Source organism: Poecile atricapillus, chromosome Z (genome assembly GCF_030490865.1).
Source record: "Poecile atricapillus isolate bPoeAtr1 chromosome Z, bPoeAtr1.hap1, whole genome shotgun sequence".
NCBI lineage: Eukaryota > Metazoa > Chordata > Aves > Passeriformes > Paridae > Poecile > Poecile atricapillus.
The window spans coordinates 46,306,601-46,324,797 of NC_081289.1; the positions used below are offsets into that span (position 1 = coordinate 46,306,601).

An 18,197-nucleotide genomic window follows, 5' to 3' on the forward strand; every position below is an offset into this window, starting at 1 on the left:
GTGACGATGACTCCAGGTTTGGCTAAGTAAAACCTGTCTATCTATAGCTGTAACTTATTTTTGCAAAAGACAGATAGTAAAGAGGGCTGTGGGAAGATTGAAAGGAAGAAAGATTATCTGTTTGTCAAAGAATTTGCATACAGCCTCAGAGAAGTGGTCTGTGTCCAGCTTCAGGCTTTAATACATGTAGTGAGGAGCAAGCTGCTGGAACAAGGTTTGCCTCAGCTTTTCCCAGCAGTTTTCAAGCTAACTGCCCAGAGTGCTACTGCCAGGGAGCTCAGCACTCCTACAGCACAGCTGGGCATTTTTCACTAGGAGAGACCATTTACAAGAGCATGTAGTGGCAAGACAAGGAGGAATGGCTTCAAACGGAAAGAGTATGTTTAGATCACATACTAGAAAAAATCCTCTTCTGTGAAGGTGGTGAGGCACTGGAACAGGCTGAGACCAAGCTGGATGGAGCTCTGAGCGACCTGGTCCAGTGGAAGATGTTCCTGTCGATGGCAGAGGGGTTTAAACAAGATGATCTTTAAGGTTCCTTCCAGCCCAAACTGTTCTATGATGATTCTATGATGAATTATGATATGGTTTTTGTAGTAGCAAAATTGGAAAATGTTCTTGTTTCTGAAATATGTGTCCCAAAGCTTTTGTCATTGGTGAGCAAGTTTTAGACAACTTAGTAAGAAAAGCAGAGAGTTTATCAACTATAAACCCAGAATGGGATTAAGATCTGACTGTACAAAAGTGGTTGAAAATTACTTATTTTCTTGTGGCCATGCAGAAGATGCATTCCTGCCATTGCAATTGCACTGGATTCCTGCCAGTGCAATTTGGATATCCCTTTCAGCATCTTTTGTTTGCACAACCCATTCAGAAGTGTTTTACCTTCCCCATGTCTTAGTAATCACTTTAGCAGCCTGCATTCCTACGAAAAGGGCCTGGGTCCCTAAAAACAGGAGTTAGGCAACCTGGCACTCACATGCCTGTTGGATATAGTGATTAGATGCAGTTAAAGCACCATAGAAACACAGAAGACAAAAGGAATGAAAATGTTCTACGCAATGCTTAGATAATTTGAGTTAAACAAGACCTGGAACCATGCTGTTTAGAAGGAAGACAAAAAGAAATCTGCAATTACTACCAGTTTACTGAATGAGGCAGTGTACTTTTGAGCAAAAAAAGAACAATGATTGTGTACATAAACACTGTAACTTGCATTTAAACAAATGACAGGGAAATTTGAAGTCGCCTGGGCAATACTAATGCTGACACTGCCTAACTTCTAAGTGCTTGACTTCATAACCTTAATGTTAACATTTTTTAGTCATAATATATTATTAGCTACAACCAATTAGGGATGCTATGGCTCCTGCTGGTAACTAGTAAAATTTGCATTTAAATACGGAGAAAGATTACTTCTCGCTATAGTGTATTATTTAATTATACAGTCAGTTTAGAAGTGAAATTATATCTGAAGCATCTGAGTGATTCCCTTGGGCAGAAATGATGTAACAATTATTACTGCAATTGGCATGAGGAAACTTTGCTGAAAGTCTAGAATTTCACCTAATCAGGCAATTTGATTAGTAGTCCATGTGTAGCAGCACTCTGCTGCTGCAGAGTAATCTCAAAATGCACTGCAAGAAAAGTAATCTTAGTAACTGTAGACACTTTTTCTCATGGATCAAATTTATTAAGTTTAAAAAGTCAGATCAGAATAATGTAATTAGTGTAAATTCAGTACCACGATGGAAAAAACCACAACCAACCAGTGTGGTTGTTTTAGCTTATTAAAATCATTATGAATAAAAATTCTGGTTTCTGCTGAAAATTCAACCCATGATGCCCAGAAACTACAGTTGGGTAAGGTCTGACAGCTTTGTACCAGACCGATGTGGCTTTGAAGAGAGAGAGGTTTCTAGATTCCTTTCTGGGAAAAGAGGCATTAACAAGAAGGATGCATATGTGCAGAGTAGTGCAGGCAGACTGATGGAAAATAAGAATATGCTCCCTCTGCCTGGCATTGAAAAGTCCACTCTTCAACTAAAGGTAAAAAATAGATGCATATGAAAATGGGCAACTCAACAAATTTATACACAAATACATGCAGAAAACATGAAGGCAATAAAAGCAAGCTCCAGAGAGAACAAAAAAATTTTTCCCTGGACTTTGAGAACACGGATGTAGAAGGATATAAGATCCCAAAAGCCATTACAGTCCTCTAACAAGACAAGGATGGAAAAAATGAAGTAGATTTCTCTGGGGAGAATGACATGCTGAAGGTCCTGGTCATTTCAGTCACTGGTTAAGAGCCCCCGGGTTTAGATGACTGGATGGACATATCAACCACTGCACATTTACCAAGCCTGGAGCTTAGGCGGGGTTGACAATTAGTTTTTCAAGGTAGTGCCACTGTCAAGCCACACCTTTGACTGCAGTTACCCTCTTGTTGGGATGGGTGGTCTGTCATCTGGTTTGTAAGCCCAACTTGTCCTTTCTGTCACATGGGGAGTGAAACACACTCTTGTGGTCATTCAGCTGCAGAGCTTAGCACAAGTTCTGGCCTTTGTCCTTGGGCAGACTGCCTGCTCCCAGTCCCCAGCTTTGTGTTACAGTGCAGTCACTGGCCTACATCTTGCTTTCCGTGCAGGCTCTTACTGCGCCTTTTCACCAGTGAGTGAACAATAAGGCTTTTCACTAGTTTTACACAAGGTCAGTGGGCCACCTAGCCCAGCATCCTGGGGCTGAGAATCCAGTGGTGCTTTGGGTCAAAGCCACCATTCAGTGTGGTTCCAAAGTGTAATATGAGGGCACAGAGACATGGAAGCTCCCACCATATACGATCAGACAGAAGTAGTACAATTTTTTTTTAGATAATCTTATGTTTTTGAGCCTGCAACTGCTTCTTATACATCTTGGCTCTGGGATGAGTGAGGAGCAGCAAGTTTTTAATTACCTGTCCATGAGGTGGCACATTAGAAATATTCTCAGATATATTACACAGTACTACAAGCTCTGAGGCAGATGCCAAAGATACCTGAGAAAATGTATGAACAGTGCTCACCATGGGACAGCGAGAGCTTTTTGATTGCTTGACGTACAACAAGGCTAATAAAGTATCAGGTACCTTAAGATTTGTGCTTATAAGCAACCTATATAGAAGGATTGTTCCCTGGGTAGAGTCATGCTTCAGATTTCAGTATAGTCACCCACCACCATTGTGAACACGTCTTTCAGAGTAGGACCAGCAGGACAGCTTTAGACCCAGAAGAGTAAGCACATCATGGTCTGGCATAAAGTGCCATTTCTAGATTTCTCTAGCAATTGCTGCCCTTTCATAGAAGATTGGCCATCCCAGATTGAGTAAATTCTCTCTAAGAACTTATCAGTAAAAAATACCTGTGAATTTAAAAGTACAAGTCTCCTTTTGCTGGGCACAGAGAATAAAAATACGTGTCTTTTGATAGTGTATCTCAGGAGGGAGCTAACAGAACTCAGGTCTATACTCTAATGATCCTGATGAAAAATGACTAGCATTGAATCTTAGATACCATTCAGCTATAACAAAGCCAAGCAGCAGGAATAATGAGGAAAAAGCCAAACCCTTGCTTTCCTTCCATCTCACCTACACCACAGTGTAATTCCATTAAATCTTAAAAAAAGCCCACAGAACAGGAATTGAGAGCTTTGTTTTGGAAAGCATGGAAAGACATTTTACTTTGGTGTCTGTAAAGAATCCTGCTAAACTGTTTTATGATGTTATGAACATACCAGATGGCAGTAACACAGGAACAACCACAGGGTTTGCTCACTTTGTACAACATTATAGATCTCCATGACAGTACAGCCAGTGCTGAGAGACCCAGTGATAGCCCTCTTCACAAACTCATTTCCACTGATGTTCTAATCCATTTCTTCAAAACTGTGGAAGTGAGAAAATGTAAAAAATCAGTTTTCCAATGAAATAAAACCAAACCCCAACCAGCAGCCTCTAGAGAGCTGTTTTTTCATTTAAGCTAAGCTAAGCATGCTTACGCATCTCATTATAACAGTAGGGAAAATGCAAGTGTGATGGGCTGTTAGTCATTATCCCTTGATATCAGTATGCTGAGATTTGTTCTGTTTTTGAAGAGGAGGCCAGAGTGGCTTTACTGCAGATTCCATTTTTTGTGTCAAAGGTAAGAAAAATGATATTTTGAAATGTGTGAATCCAGCTCATAGACTCAAGATTAGAAGGTACCAGCAAGGTCATCCAGTGACCATCCGGAACACAAACCAGAGGATTTTACCGCCAGATTTTCATTTAGTTTAATATCTGCAAACTGGAGAAATACAGAAACATGAAATCATGGAATGACTCTATTCCTGTTTGCTCCAGGCTGGCACTTCAGCTGTGCAGGATGGGCCTGAAGAGTATCCTATGACACCTGTGAGTGACATTTCTCTCCTGCATGAGCCAGATCTGTTCATATGGACTCAAACTTGGCATTCTGAATGCCAAGAAAATGACTGGCCCTAAAGGTGACACAAGAAAACAGCAAAGAAAATACTGATGGATATGGAAAATAACCGGAAGACTCATCATGAAGGCAAACAGGATTTCTCTAATGTTTATTTTTGCATGCTCCTTGCAAAAGGTGCTCCTGAGAAACATTCTGATGAGACAAATGGTTAATGATTTGTTTGGCGAACTACACACAGTGAGAGATGCAGAAGCTCTTCTGATGGACACATTTCATCTTAGAGCACAGGATGAATATCTATCCCTAATGCATTTAATTAAACTCTCCTCCATTCTGAGGAAACAGATTAAAATAAAGCAAGGATACACTAAACAGCAACTGATAAATGGAGTATTATTATTTATGCTTTCATCATGGATAACTTTGGAAAATAAACAACTGAAAACAAAACCCCACACCGAAAAACACCTACTGAACAGCTACACCCAGGTTCTGGGAACTAAGATTACAACATTTACACACTTAAGTAACTGCATGGACGTTGCTGGATCCACTTATCTCAAAACAAGCATTCTCATGTTTGTGTTCTCATGTTTGGCTTGTAATCCTTCCCTACATGGACTGGAACATAGAAAGGAGCAGCAGCCTGCTCCCCTAGTTTACGCTGTTGTGTGAGAGCTATAGGAGCAGGTGATGCTGAAGAAAGCAGTACTCCCACCAGAGCCTGAGACAAGTACATGAAATGGTGGCAACATCTCAGAAGGCTGAGTCCAAACTTGAGCCCAAACTCCATAAAATATCATTGGTTTTATGTTTTCTTTCCCCGAGTAATTTCAGAGGAGTTAGTGAGATTTGATCTAAATCAGCTCTGTTAGAACACAGTACTGTTGATATTTTAAGTAGAAAGGATGAAACCAAGAAGCAGCACAAGCTGTTTATTATAATAATGTTTGTGTGAACACTCCTTGCCCTGCCTAGGTCTCATGCATGCTCAGGACTTGGCCTGATAAACATGCACATACTCTGAAGGCTAGCTTGCTGTAGGACAGCACTTTGGAGGGCACTCTAGAGTTAGTCCTCTGGTCAAAAGTCTTACAAGCTCCTTTTATTTACCTCCTCCAGTGTTGAGGGTCCCTGAGGGCTTTCTGGAATCGGAAGGTGTTTTCTTCATTGCTTAAAACAATGTGATTTATTTTTGTTTGTTTGTTTGTTTATCCCAGATCAAGTAAAACAAAACAGCTGTCCTGAAACAGGAATTATAAAGAAGACAAGCTACTTCTGCTTTTGTCATGAGACAGATTTGCCAAGATCAACCTCAACCATACCGTCAAAATTACTATCCCTTTACAGAGGGAACTAGCAAACTGTATTTTACAGGAGGACAGCCCATGCACAGCAGTTGCCCCAAGCTCCAAACATAGGGTTTTTAGCAGCCAAACTGATCCCTTGGTGTTCCTCACCAGTGCCAAATCTCCAGGCAGCAGCTATGGAGCCTTTTCCTTGGGAGCTGACATGATTAACCCAATTGTAATTGAAGATGGCTGTTTGGTCAGCCTTCAATGCCTATGGATCAATGAGCTATCTAATTAGAAATCTTGGGATATATTTATAAAATGATACCCACTGCTATTAAATTTACATGTCTCAAAGGAGATATATTTGAATTTCAGTAATGAGATTCTCAGCATGTTTGCTTTAAAGTATTTCCCACACTCAGATGTTAGACAGTGTGTTTACAGGAGGGTCTTAAAAAGATAATTTTAATTACTTTAAAAACAGTGAAAATATTAAGTTTAAAGTCAAAACCTAGAGGCACTTTTTAACTTGTGTGTAGGTGCAAAGACTCTGTCTGCAAATGTTCTTGGTATTGGACCCAGAGTTTAAAAACCAACTGTACTTTTGTTTCCCAATCTGGAAATACTTTGTAGTTTTAGCAATTAAAGGACTCTTCGGATTTTACTGTGGTGACCAGTAACAGGATGCAAGGGAATAGCCTGAAATTGTGCCAGGGGAGGTTTAGGGTGGATATTAGAAAAAAGTTCTTGACTCAGAGGGTGGCTGGGCACTGGAATAGTATTGGCAGGGAAGCAGTCACAGCACCAAGGCTGGCAGAGTCCATTTCAACAATGCTCTCAGGTACATGGTGTGATTCTTGGGGCTGTCCTGTGCTGGGCTGAGAGCTAGACTCAACAATCCTTGTGGGTCCCCTCCAATCAGCTTAATATGTAAATGCCAATAAATTTACAAAAACATCTGGAGCTCTGCTTAGCTGGACTGCATTGCCCTTGAAGCTTTCTCTCTCCTCACTTGGTTATCAGCAAGGAACAAGTCAAAAATATAGTCCAGCATTGGCTCTTCTATTCTTCAGGTCATATTTTTTTAAAATTCATTACATGTTTAAGTCTTACCAAATATTGTAGGAGCTATTTCTGGGTTGTGTCTTAAGCACTGCCATCAGTTTATAGATTAAATTGTGCTTTAGTGCAAAATTCCTTCTTGTATTAAATGAATTTAATTATTTTTCCTAGAATAAATCAGTATATATGGAGATGATGAAAGATTTAATAGAGATAGTCCCTCCACTAGGGACTAATTCTGCTTTTTTTACATTGTTTACAAAAATGATGCTATTCCCACTCTAGTCAAAGGGACTGATCACAAGGGTAAAGTGTGCTTTGCTTGACCTCATCCCTGTTCATTAATCCCTATAAAAACTCCATTAGACTACTTAAAGAAAAAAACACACAGAAAAAGAACACCAATAATCTTACTAATATTGCCCACAAACTAATAAAACTCTCTGGCACTGCTAGAGCCCTCTGGATTATCATCTCAGCCTTCTTATTATTGCTAACTGCAGTGCCAAACCTACAGCAGCGGAAATTTTTGTTGCAAATAACTAATAGTATAAAGATAGCTTTATTTTTTTCCTGCTGGATAAATTACCAATGAACACATTGCAATTTTTACTGTAAATTAAAAATAAGCATGAAAATGCCACAAATGAATTATTTCAATTCACTGCACCCATAGGTATATTATCTTAGATCCTTCTGTAGTTTATTTTCCTCATGAACTCAACTTGAAGAATCTTTATGCCACCGCTTGATGAGTGCCTGACCAGATAAATAGATGAACAGAATTACAGAATTAATCATAGAATCACAGAATGGCTTGGGTTGGAAGGAACCTTAAAGTTCATCTAGTTCCCAACCCCCCTGCCATGGACAGGGACACATTCCAGTGGACAGGTTGCTCAAAGTTCCATCCAGCCTGGCCTTGTACACTCCCAGGCATGTGGCATTCACAACTCCTCCAGGGAAGTTGTTCCAGTGCCTCACCACGCCACAGTAAACAATTGCTTCTCAATAGCAGCACTGGCCAGCCCTCCCCTTGTGAATACTGTCATGAGTTCTTCCTCTTTCACTTTTAATTGCTTTCCTTCAAGTCTGTACCCAGAACTCGACATGTTTGCCTTCATTTTCATTTCCTTACTCTTTTCATTAGTTCAACACTTATAATTTTATGAGAACCTTCAGTGAAGACCCTGGTTTGTGCTACATGAGTCTCTCCACTGATCTAAGGTCAAGTCTGGTGCTTATCTCAGGCTTTCTTGAATGACAGGAACAGACCACAGCTTCTCCACAGGCTGTTTGTTCATGGCTCTTAACCCCTCCACAGTGTTAGCACACCCTTGGATTACTAATATCAGTTTCCAGCATCGTTAGCAGGGTTGCTAAACCAGCAATATTTTGTAATCACTTCTCATACTTTCCAACCTGATCTGCAACCCAGATGACATTTTTCAGTTACTATTCCTCCCACAAAGGAAGGAAAGAATCCACAATATTTCACCCACTGAAAAGTAACTAATCTCATCCCCTTCTCCTGACACAAGCCCATTAGTATCACCACACCATAGGAGGTGCAGGGTGTCTCAACACAGGCACTTGCTCCACTCTTCCTAGACAGTGAAGAGACTTTATCTGACTGTAATTTCCCAAAATGGTAATGATTGAGGGACAGGTCACGGGGTCTTTGCTGCAGCCATGAAAAAAGAACTAAGAGCTTTCAGTCTGAAGAGAAGGCTCTGGGGAAACCTTATTGTGTCACTTTAGGACTAATTGGGGCCCATAAGAAAGATGGGGGCAGGTTTTTTAGTAGGGCCTTTGAGACAGGACAAGGGGTGATGGTTTTAGGCTAAAAGAGGATAGACTCAGCCTACTTATGAGGAACATGTTTTTAACAATGAGGTTGGTGACACACTGGAACTGGTTGCCCAGACAGGTGGTCGATGCCCTCCCCCATCTCTGGAAACATTAAAGGCCAGACTGGATGGGGCCCTGAGCAACCCAATCTAGTTGAAGATGGGGACTCATGGCAGCAGGGTTGGACTAGATGGCCTTTAGTGGCCCTTCTAACCCAAACCACTCAGGACAGACACACACCATGGGCACTCAAGTTTTCCAGGCATTTAGCCTGCTGCACCAGCTGGTCTCAAACAGCACTGAACACAACAGAGGTAGTAGCTGTTTCCTACAGCAGAACACTGCTGTGCAGCTCATTCTGACGACTGTAATGTAAGCAGCCTCCTATGCAAATATTTAATGTCCCATGATAAATCATATCTAAAAAATGCTGGAGAACCAGACTAACCAGGATAATGGGGCCAGATGAAATCCATCTACAAAAAAATGAAAGGAAGGGAAACAGTAAAAGCAAAGCAAAATCTGCTGTTGGTGGCAGTTCTTACAAAATTTTAATTTTCTGTTGTGTCTAAATAATGTCTATAAATAGTGGTTTAGTTGGAAATTATTTAATGTAAAAAGTAAATTGAAGGTCTTTTACACAACATTTTGAAACTAAGCTGCTGTTTCTACCATGTGAGTCACAAAAACAATTAAAAGAATGTTTATGGTCCACCAGACTTTTAACTACACTTCTTAAAGTTTAGTTTGCAGTTTAATATATTTTATTAATTTTCCAATTTGAATCTGGCACTCATTATGGATGCTTCAGAAGCTCACTTCTCAGGTCCATGCAGGGAACCATGCCTACATATCTACTGCTGTTATCAAATACTTGAGAATGGGGTAGGTAAGAAGAGAGTAATTCCATTGAATTAAGCAAAAATATATTTCAGATGTCTGTATATTCCCTTGGGATACAATCAAGACTCTCTTCTCTCACTAAGCCTTCAGAGAGATGTGGGATGCCCTAGCAAATTGTGAGGGGTGGAAAAAACAAAAGATCTATGCTCAAACAGTTGCATTCTTAGACTGACTACCAAACACAAGCTATTGTTTGGTGACAGTGCGCATGACTGCCAGTTTTCATTTACCACTGACAGCAGCAATAAGAAGATAAAGTGCACAGTGTCCTTCTCTGCAGCTTTGCATTCCTACCACCCTGACACTGAGACTTCCCAATGAAAGATAAGGCCACAATGCCAAGGAGACTTAGGCTGCTGCTGTGGGGTGGTTGTGGGTGGGAATACCTCTTTTGGTAGCCAAACCAGTTTGTGCTGCTTCACATGTTTGTGACATTACAGCCTCCAGTTTTCATTTCATCTTCCAGATCCATCAGACTGGAAGCAGACACTGCTTGGACAAACAATGTCCAAGCAGTCTCTCCTCACAGCCAATGCAGCAGGGGAACACACTCTCTTCAGAGGTAAGACTGTTCCACCTACACTCACACTAAGCCTGACCTTGAATCAAAAAACCCTAAAAATTGCAAGTGATATTAGACCCATGCCCTAGTGAATATTTTTATATTTCATATTAAAACATATATATCAAATACCAGTTAAATAATATCTATTTTGTACAGCAATATTTCAGACTGTACAATAGCCCATGCCAAAGACGTGCACTGTAGCACTAGTGACAGTCCACTAAAAGCTAAAAAAAGCTGATTTTTTTCTATTCATCGGGATACAGAGCTCAGTACTTGCATATTTCTCCCCTCACCTTTGTTTCCTCAGTATAAGAACAGCACACAAAACAATCCATGGCATCTACTTCAGAGCTGTCCTCCTTGACATTCACAGTCTGTTAAATAAATGACCTTATTAAACACGCAACTGCAGCAGTTCCATATGCTTAAGGCCTGAAGCACCTTTTCTAAAGGTTTTCTCATGTCAAGCACACGATATTTAGTTTCATTATTTGTGCATTACGCAAAAAGCACAGCAATCAGTAACCCTTTTTCCTGGCTATACCAGATAATCCCAAACTTAGGCCAATGCTACTTTATTTGACTTTTTTTAGGGGGTACAAGGCTATTTAATTTATGCCATGTAAAACAAAAGCACCCTTGTGTTTGGTTCTTTTTTTTAAAATCAGAGCAGAGAACACCCATTTTAGTAGCACATACCCCTTGGGTACATGTCTATTGGCAAACCAGACCTTAAGTGCACAGCATGCTGCCCATCATTTCCAAGGAACTGGCAGGTATGAGGAAACAGTAGGATGAGGTGATTTAAATGATAGCTTTAACTGAATGACATAAATGATAACAACTTTATGGAAACAGAAAGCTGGGAGGAGTGGCTGACACCCAGAGGGCTGTGCAGCCCTGCAGAAAGAATTCAGCAAGTTGGAGAGATGGGTGGAGAGGAACAGTCTGAAATTCAGCAAAGGCAAATGCAGGATCCTGCACCTGGGGAAAAATTACCCTCTGCACCAGGACAGCTTCAGGGTTCAGCTGCTAGGAAGCAGCTCTGTGGAGAAGGACCTGAGGATCCTGGTGGACAAGAAGCTGTCCATGAGCCAGCAGTGCCCTTGTGGTCAGGAAGCCAGGGATCCTGGGCTGCATTAGGAAGAGCATTGCCAGCAGGGCACAGGAGGTGATCCTGCCCCTCCACTCAGCCCTGGGGAGGCACATCTGCAGTGCTGTGTCCAGTTCTGGGCTCCTGAGTGCAAGAGAGACATGGAGCTCCTGGAGTGGGTCCCACAGAGGGTGACAGAGATGATCAGGGGAATGGAGCAACTCTCTTATGGGGAAAGGCTGAGGGAGCTGTGTCTGTTCAGCCTCCGGAAGAGATGACTGAGGGGTGACCACACCAGTGTTTATCCGTAGCAGAAGGGAAGGTGTCAAGAGGATGGAGCCAGGCTCTGCTTGGTGGTTCCAAGCAATAGGACAAGAGGCAATGGGCAGAAACTGATGCACAGGGAGTTCCACCTGAACATGAGGAAGAACTTTACTGTGCAAGTGACCATGCTCTGGAACAGATTGCCCAGAGAAGTTGTAGAGCCTCCCTCACTGGAGATACTCAAGAACCATCTGGATTTAATCTTGTGCAATGTGCTCTAGGATGACCCTGCTTGGGCAGCGAGGTTGGATCAACGACCCACCATGGTCCTTTCCAATCCTACCCATTACATGATTTTGAGATTTTCCCAGGCATATAGTAACAGATCTTATCAGTAAATATTCTCTAATTACTCTTGAAAGGTCCTTTTGTGTGGAAACACAACATCTGTTACAGCATGTGTATATCTTCCCTTCCATGTCTCTGATCTCTTCAAATTCAAGTTATCTATCTGCATTTTCACATACTGCATAATCAGCTGATAATAGGACAGTTTTTTATTAGCTTTTGATTGCGTTACATTTAGTAACTCTAACATTAGGGAACTGTTGGAGTTCTGTACCATGTAATAAAACTCTAGCTTTTTCCTACACATTGAATTTAATGAGTTTTCTTTTTTACAAATGGCAACGCTTGAAAAGTCATTTTAAAAAAATCGTAAGTTGTTGAGCATAAAAGCAGAGAGTATTCATCCTCTTAAAGGAAACCATGGGTTGTGTAAATACAGGTAAAAATGCAGGGAATGACTTGTGATAAATATCTGCCATAAAATTTATTACTTAATAACCAGGAAAAGAAACAAAACTATTACTACTAAAGTTGTGCAATTTGCACAAGCTAATACAGTGGCAGATAAGTCCTCTTAGTTTGCAGACTTACCTGTAAAATGCACTCATATGCTCAGTACAGCTAAATTCAAAATACAGGAACAAAGAATACTTTCAAAGTATGGGACGTTTTCCATGGACAACTGTGAATTCAGGCATGGTAAAAGCCCTTTTTAAATAGATTAAAATTGGGATATATATGAAGGTTGTATAAGTTTCCTGAATTCCTGCCTAATTCTCTGATGTCCTCCAGAATTTATGAATTATAAATAACTGCAAACTGGTAATTATATTGCAATTAAATATTTACATTCTTACCATTTGATTTTTAGGAGTTTTGCAGAAAAATCATTAAATCAGCATTAAAAAGTGATTGGTACCAGCAGTGTACTTTCAAATGGAACCACACTTGGTGACAAAGTTGATGTCATTGTGTGGCCTGGATTCTGTGAAAATGAAGTGGCAGAAATTCAGGAGATACTGAAGTTTGAAGAGGAAAAAAAATGTAGGTAAACCACCAGTGTAACAGATATAAGAGAAAGGACATGAAGGCATGAAAAGTAGTTTAGATGTTGAGCAGTGTAACAGGCCAGTGTTTCCTGGACCTGTGCAAGTCCCAACTCACCAGGAAGAGTCTCTTGCTGCCCCAACAGTAACTCAGAACAAATGAGACCATGTGTCTACATTCCTGCTTGTTTCTGCAATGGAATGTAAACAAGATGAAAACAGTGTCACAAACAGAATGCAGGGAGCAGAAATTCTTGATTCTCAGCTCATCAGACAGCTTATTGCCATCTTCAGGAGAATGGAGAACTGCAATGTGCCCCAACCATTTTTAAGTTGATTGCAAGTATGAGAAGCAAAAGAGAAGAAAACCAGGTGTGAAAAGACACCACTGGGGCAGTTTTACTCACTACTGTAAGCAGACTGAAAAGGAAGAAAGCATCCTTTCAGAAACAGAACTACTTTTTTAAAAGAATCTGCTTATAAAGTCTTGCATGTTAAAAAAAAATATTAGATCTGGCCCCTTTGAAATTTTCCAAGTGGGGATTATACTTAATAAATTGCAGAACTAAGCCATACTTCCCCAAAAAAACAGAATTTAAATGTTTAGGCTTTCCTTTAGAAGACTTCTGTAGAGAAATTCCCATTTTACAGCATCAGGAAAGCAAATTTGGAGGACAGTTTGGAGTAATTTGAAGGACACTGCTGGTATGGTATATGTACATACTGGAGTACAGTATATGATATCAATAATTGTAGCGTCATACAAGAAACATCAAGTTATCAAAGCTATTGAAAAGGAAAAAAATAAAAGCTTTGGGCAGGCAGCATGACTAAATGAAGTATATTCCATGAGGAAACAAGCAGAGAACATAACAGTGAGCAAAAGTAGAGAGGTGAAGAATAGCTATGCCTACTCTACACCATTTGGATTACAACATCACCCCTCAGGGCAGGGATCCAGTTGTACAATGGGCTGAACAAAACTGGTTGTCTTAGGCTATGACTCCACAATTAATGTTGCTTGAATAAACCAATACTTTCGTACATTTTTATTGTATTTGCTAAAAAAGTGTCCTGAACAACAGCATGAAAGCATTTTTAGAAAGAAGAACTGAAATTCCCCCTGAATCTTCATCAGCACATTGTGCGAGAAGAAAAAGGCTGACAAATTAACATCCTTTTCTTAGTCATCTATAAAGCACGGTCTGGTCATTATTGCAGCAGTTATCAAAAGACAACAGGATGTAGGCACAAAGAGCAAATAGGATATATATTTGAGGAAAAGCAAGACCACAAAGAATAAGCAAGTTGCTAACATATCCCTGTGAAGACAAAAGTATTTCTTGTCGGATGGGTAGTCAGGGTGGATGCTTCTGAAAATCATACTCAAATATTCCTCAAATCCTCAAACACAAGCAAACCAATTTGGATATGGTGTGAAGTTTGTGCAAGGGAAAGAATAAATTTTTGATTTATGGAAAAAAAAAGATGCCACTGATGTAACAATCCTCTTGAAAACAGGCTGAGTCCAAATGAAAGTGTTGGTTAAATCTTGTTTAAGCCTTGGAAAGAAAAAGCCTCAACTTGCAAAAAAGTCTAACCTTAGGACAAGACTTTCTTCCCTAAGCACAAGTCTGACCCAAACAATTACTTTCAAAGTTCTGTACAACAGGCAGAGCAGCTCTGGTACCTCCCTGTGGACTGGGATTTGAATACAGCACTTTCTCTGGATGCCTGCCTAACACTGCTTCTGACATGAGCGGTTTGCTAGTCATCAGCATGGATAACCAAAACCAGCTGTATGCCAAAATGAGACAGATGTGCCATGTGCCATGACTACAAACTTCCATATTCCATAATAATGCTTTTCTGATGAGCTATAAACACTTTGGATTAATCTTGAATAGAAATGGAAAGAGTTCAGAAATCCTGCTTACTTCCTGAACCAGGGATGGTGTCCTTGGGAAAAATGCAGATGCAAGTGGTACAATAAAACTGGAGGTAAATGGATGATTTACATGTTTGTCAGACTCATAAAATAGTTCTCCTGTAATTATACCTAATACCAAAACCTTAAGACAGTTACACATGCATTTTGCAAGGCAGAGCAGCAAATGTGACAAAGCCAGGTGCTGTGTAAGTGGCTTTGCGTAACAACTCCTGGAATCAGCACTGCACAATTTCTAGGCAATTTTGCCACATAGCATGCGTTGTTCCAAACTGTTATATGCCGTATATGAAGCTCATGATTTGCTGGCTCTGAGAACTGAACTATCCCCAAGCTGGATAAAGAGTTATGAGTAGGAAAAAAAATCAGTTGTTCTCTGGGGAGAAGAATGGAAAAGACAGCTGTTGATTAATACACTGCTGTGCTGACCCACCCCTTAAATTCAGGGAGTGGAATCAAACAATACCTTTGCCTCACTTCATATGGAAAATTGAATTTGTCTTTGGACTATTACTATACGTCAAGGGAAACTCCCATCTGAAACAAAGTCTAATAAAGTTGGAGGAAAAACATTCCCTGATTTCCACAGACATTGGGTGAGGCTCAAACTTTATACACTTTTGGAGTGAGCTAACTGAATAAATGTGGCAGGCTGTATTTACCATTATTAAGGATTAGTATTTGGAGGCCATGAGAGTATCAGAGAGATTTCATGTCACTAAAATTTTTTACAAATGCAGAAATTCAGACCAAATATTAAAAAAATCATCAAAAATACGTGTTTTTCAGTGAAAACATTCACAACCTTTTGAACAGATAACGAACGGAAGCCCTTTTTATTTGTTAAAATTTATATACACAGATTCAGATTCTACCTGCCTGTCTAAATGACTTTTGCCTGCATTCCTTATTTGCTGTTAGATTTATTTTAACAAGTTAACTAGAAATAAAAGGCTTTAGAATATCTTGGCTACTGCAGCTGAAAAACAGCTTCTGAACTGAAGTAAATCTGTGTCCTTTCAGTGAAATGAACAGGCCCCTTCAGTCTAAACCAGCTGAGAAACAGCCCCTTTTGGGCTGTTTTCTGAAAATACTTTAACAGAATTCATTCCCACCGTAAATACAATGTCATTGTCCTGGGCTACTGGCATCGGAACAAGACTAACATACACTTTGAATTTCAAACTCTCTGTCCATTTTAATGTCTGCTTTTCTGGCAGACACAATATGCCTTTTTTTCCCCCCCTGCAGTAAAATCACTATCTTTCTTTGCCAATTTTCCACTTTCATTTTACTTTGTTTTGTTGGTTTCTTTGTTCTGGGGAGAGGAAGTGGTGTCACTGAAGAAGGATAGGTTTAGATTAGATATTAGGAAAAAATTCTTTAGTGTGAAGATGGTGAAGCACTGGAAGAGGCTGCCCAGAGAACCTGCGGATGTCTCATCCCTGATTGTGTTTAAGGCCAGCTAGGATGGCGCTATGAACAACCTGGTCTGCTGCAAGGTGTCCCTGCCCATGGCAGGTGTGCTGGAATTGGATGATCTTCAAGGTCTCCATCCCAAGCCGTTCTGTGATTCCCCTTCTCTTCAGCTCTGTGTGAAGCCAAGGCACGCCAGTCAGGCTGGAGAAAAGGGATGCTGCGAGCGCCGCGGCGAGCGGACGCGATCGCACGTTTATGTTTTCCTAAGGACCAAGGCACCGGGGCACGGCTTGTGCCTGTGCTGGGAGATCACTGCGACACCAAAGGTCTCCGGCATCGCACCCACCGCAAAGTGCTGCTTCTGCCCCCCCTCATGCGTTTCCCTCTCGTCAGAGGGAAAGGAACAGGCAAAGTTTTCGGTGCTTCTCGCCCAGTGAGCCTTGCCGATACTACAGAAGCAGGACCGTCGCCACGGCGCTCCATAAGGCAACCACGCCTGGCACACACCCGCCGGCACGGACAAAGACATTCCGTATTTTCCGCGGAAAAATCCTCGGCAGTTTTAGCGGAAGGTGAGAGGGCTCCCTGTCTGCCTGTCGCTCCCGGCCCCGGCCGGCCGCAGCCCGCCCAGGTGCGCTCCCGCCCGCCGCACCGGCCCCACCAGGGACTGCCCCGGGCTGTAGCCGAGCCGCAGCCGCCGGGGCTGAGCCCGCTGTCCAGGGGGAGCCTCCCCGCGCCAGCCCCCTACTCACCGATCTCCCCATCATCATCTTCTTCCTCCTCCTCCTCCTCCTCCTCCCCCTCCAGATCCAGCAGCACATCTTGGTTCTCCACACTCATCTTGCCGAAGTTGCGGTGCCCCGCGCCCGCTCCCCTGCCGCCGGGGAGCGAGCCCGCCCCGAGCCCGGCCAGCCCCGGGGGCGGAGCGGCGGCGGGGGGCGGGCGGCGGGGCGGCCACGGGCACCTTCCCGCGGGAGGGGCGGCACCTTCCCGAGAGAGGTGCGGCCACCGGCACCTTCCCGCGGGAGGAGCGGCACCTTCCCGCGGGAGGAGCGGCACCTTCCCGAGAGAGGTGCGGCCACCGGCGCCTTCTCGAGAGAGGGGCGGCCACCGGCACCTTCCCGCGGGAGGAGCGGCCCCTCCCGCCGGGCTCGGCCCTGCCCCTTGCCCGCCACCACCGCGGCTAGCGGCAGCGCCAGGTCCCTTTAAGGCCCTGGCTCTTTTAAAAGCGTGTCAAAATACGCACCCGCGCGTTGAAGGACTCACCACTGGTAAATACTGCTGAAAGCGTGAAGCCTGCATATGCAAAAAGCTCCAAAGCAATGGTAGAGTTATTTGGAAAAGGCAGTGGAAGTTGAAAGGGGAATGCTCAGGGAGTGAATAAAAAGCCCATCTCCAGAGCTCTAGTAATATATTCAACTCGTTGTTGACTATTTCACAGGGAAGCGGTTGTCCTCATCTCCATCTTTGCCTCCAGACACAACCTAGAAGAATTTTGCAACACAGAGAATGCAGAACTGTCACTATGCAGGAAAGCTGTGGGGGCAGAAGTACTTATAAAAAGGGATTTAAGTGCTCAGCAATATACTCATCTACTCACATGTGTTGGTTCCAGGGGCAAGTAAAAGGTTTCCAAAACTGCAAGATATCTGGAGGAGTGCCCAGACAGGAACTGGATTGAGGTGGTATAGTTAGAAGAAATGGAAACAATACTGTAAAAATGGATTGAAGAAATGGAGAAGCAATATTTGAAGAAAGGAGAAGGTACGAAGGACAAGATACCATTTTTGGTTTTTTTCCTGCCAAAAGCAGTGAAACCGTATAAGCTATTTTCACTCTTAAGTCTATTGTTTGTGTTGAAATGACTCAGGACCCAGGATGTTTAAAGTGTACAAACAAGAAACTGGATGAAAAGCCATTTTTCAGACAAGCTTGTC

General features: G+C 42.1%; 1 protein-coding gene across 5 annotated transcripts in view; it reads right to left on the reverse strand.

The window, feature by feature from the left end:
• Positions 1-17,176, reverse strand: part of LOC131573141 (anoctamin-6-like) — a 67,561-nt gene extending 50,385 nt beyond the window's left edge. For 2 of the 5 annotated variants that reach the window (XM_058826788.1, XM_058826791.1), the window contains exon 1: positions 17,013-17,175. In XM_058826788.1, coding sequence (XP_058682771.1) covers positions 17,013-17,100 — 88 coding nt within the window. In that variant the 5' untranslated portion in view covers positions 17,101-17,175. Of the gene's footprint in view, positions 1-13,011; positions 13,085-17,012 lie in introns of those variants that run through there. The other 3 variants (XM_058826787.1, XM_058826789.1, XM_058826792.1) reach the window with 3 other exon arrangements.
• Between the last annotated feature and the right edge of the window lie 1,021 nt (positions 17,177-18,197).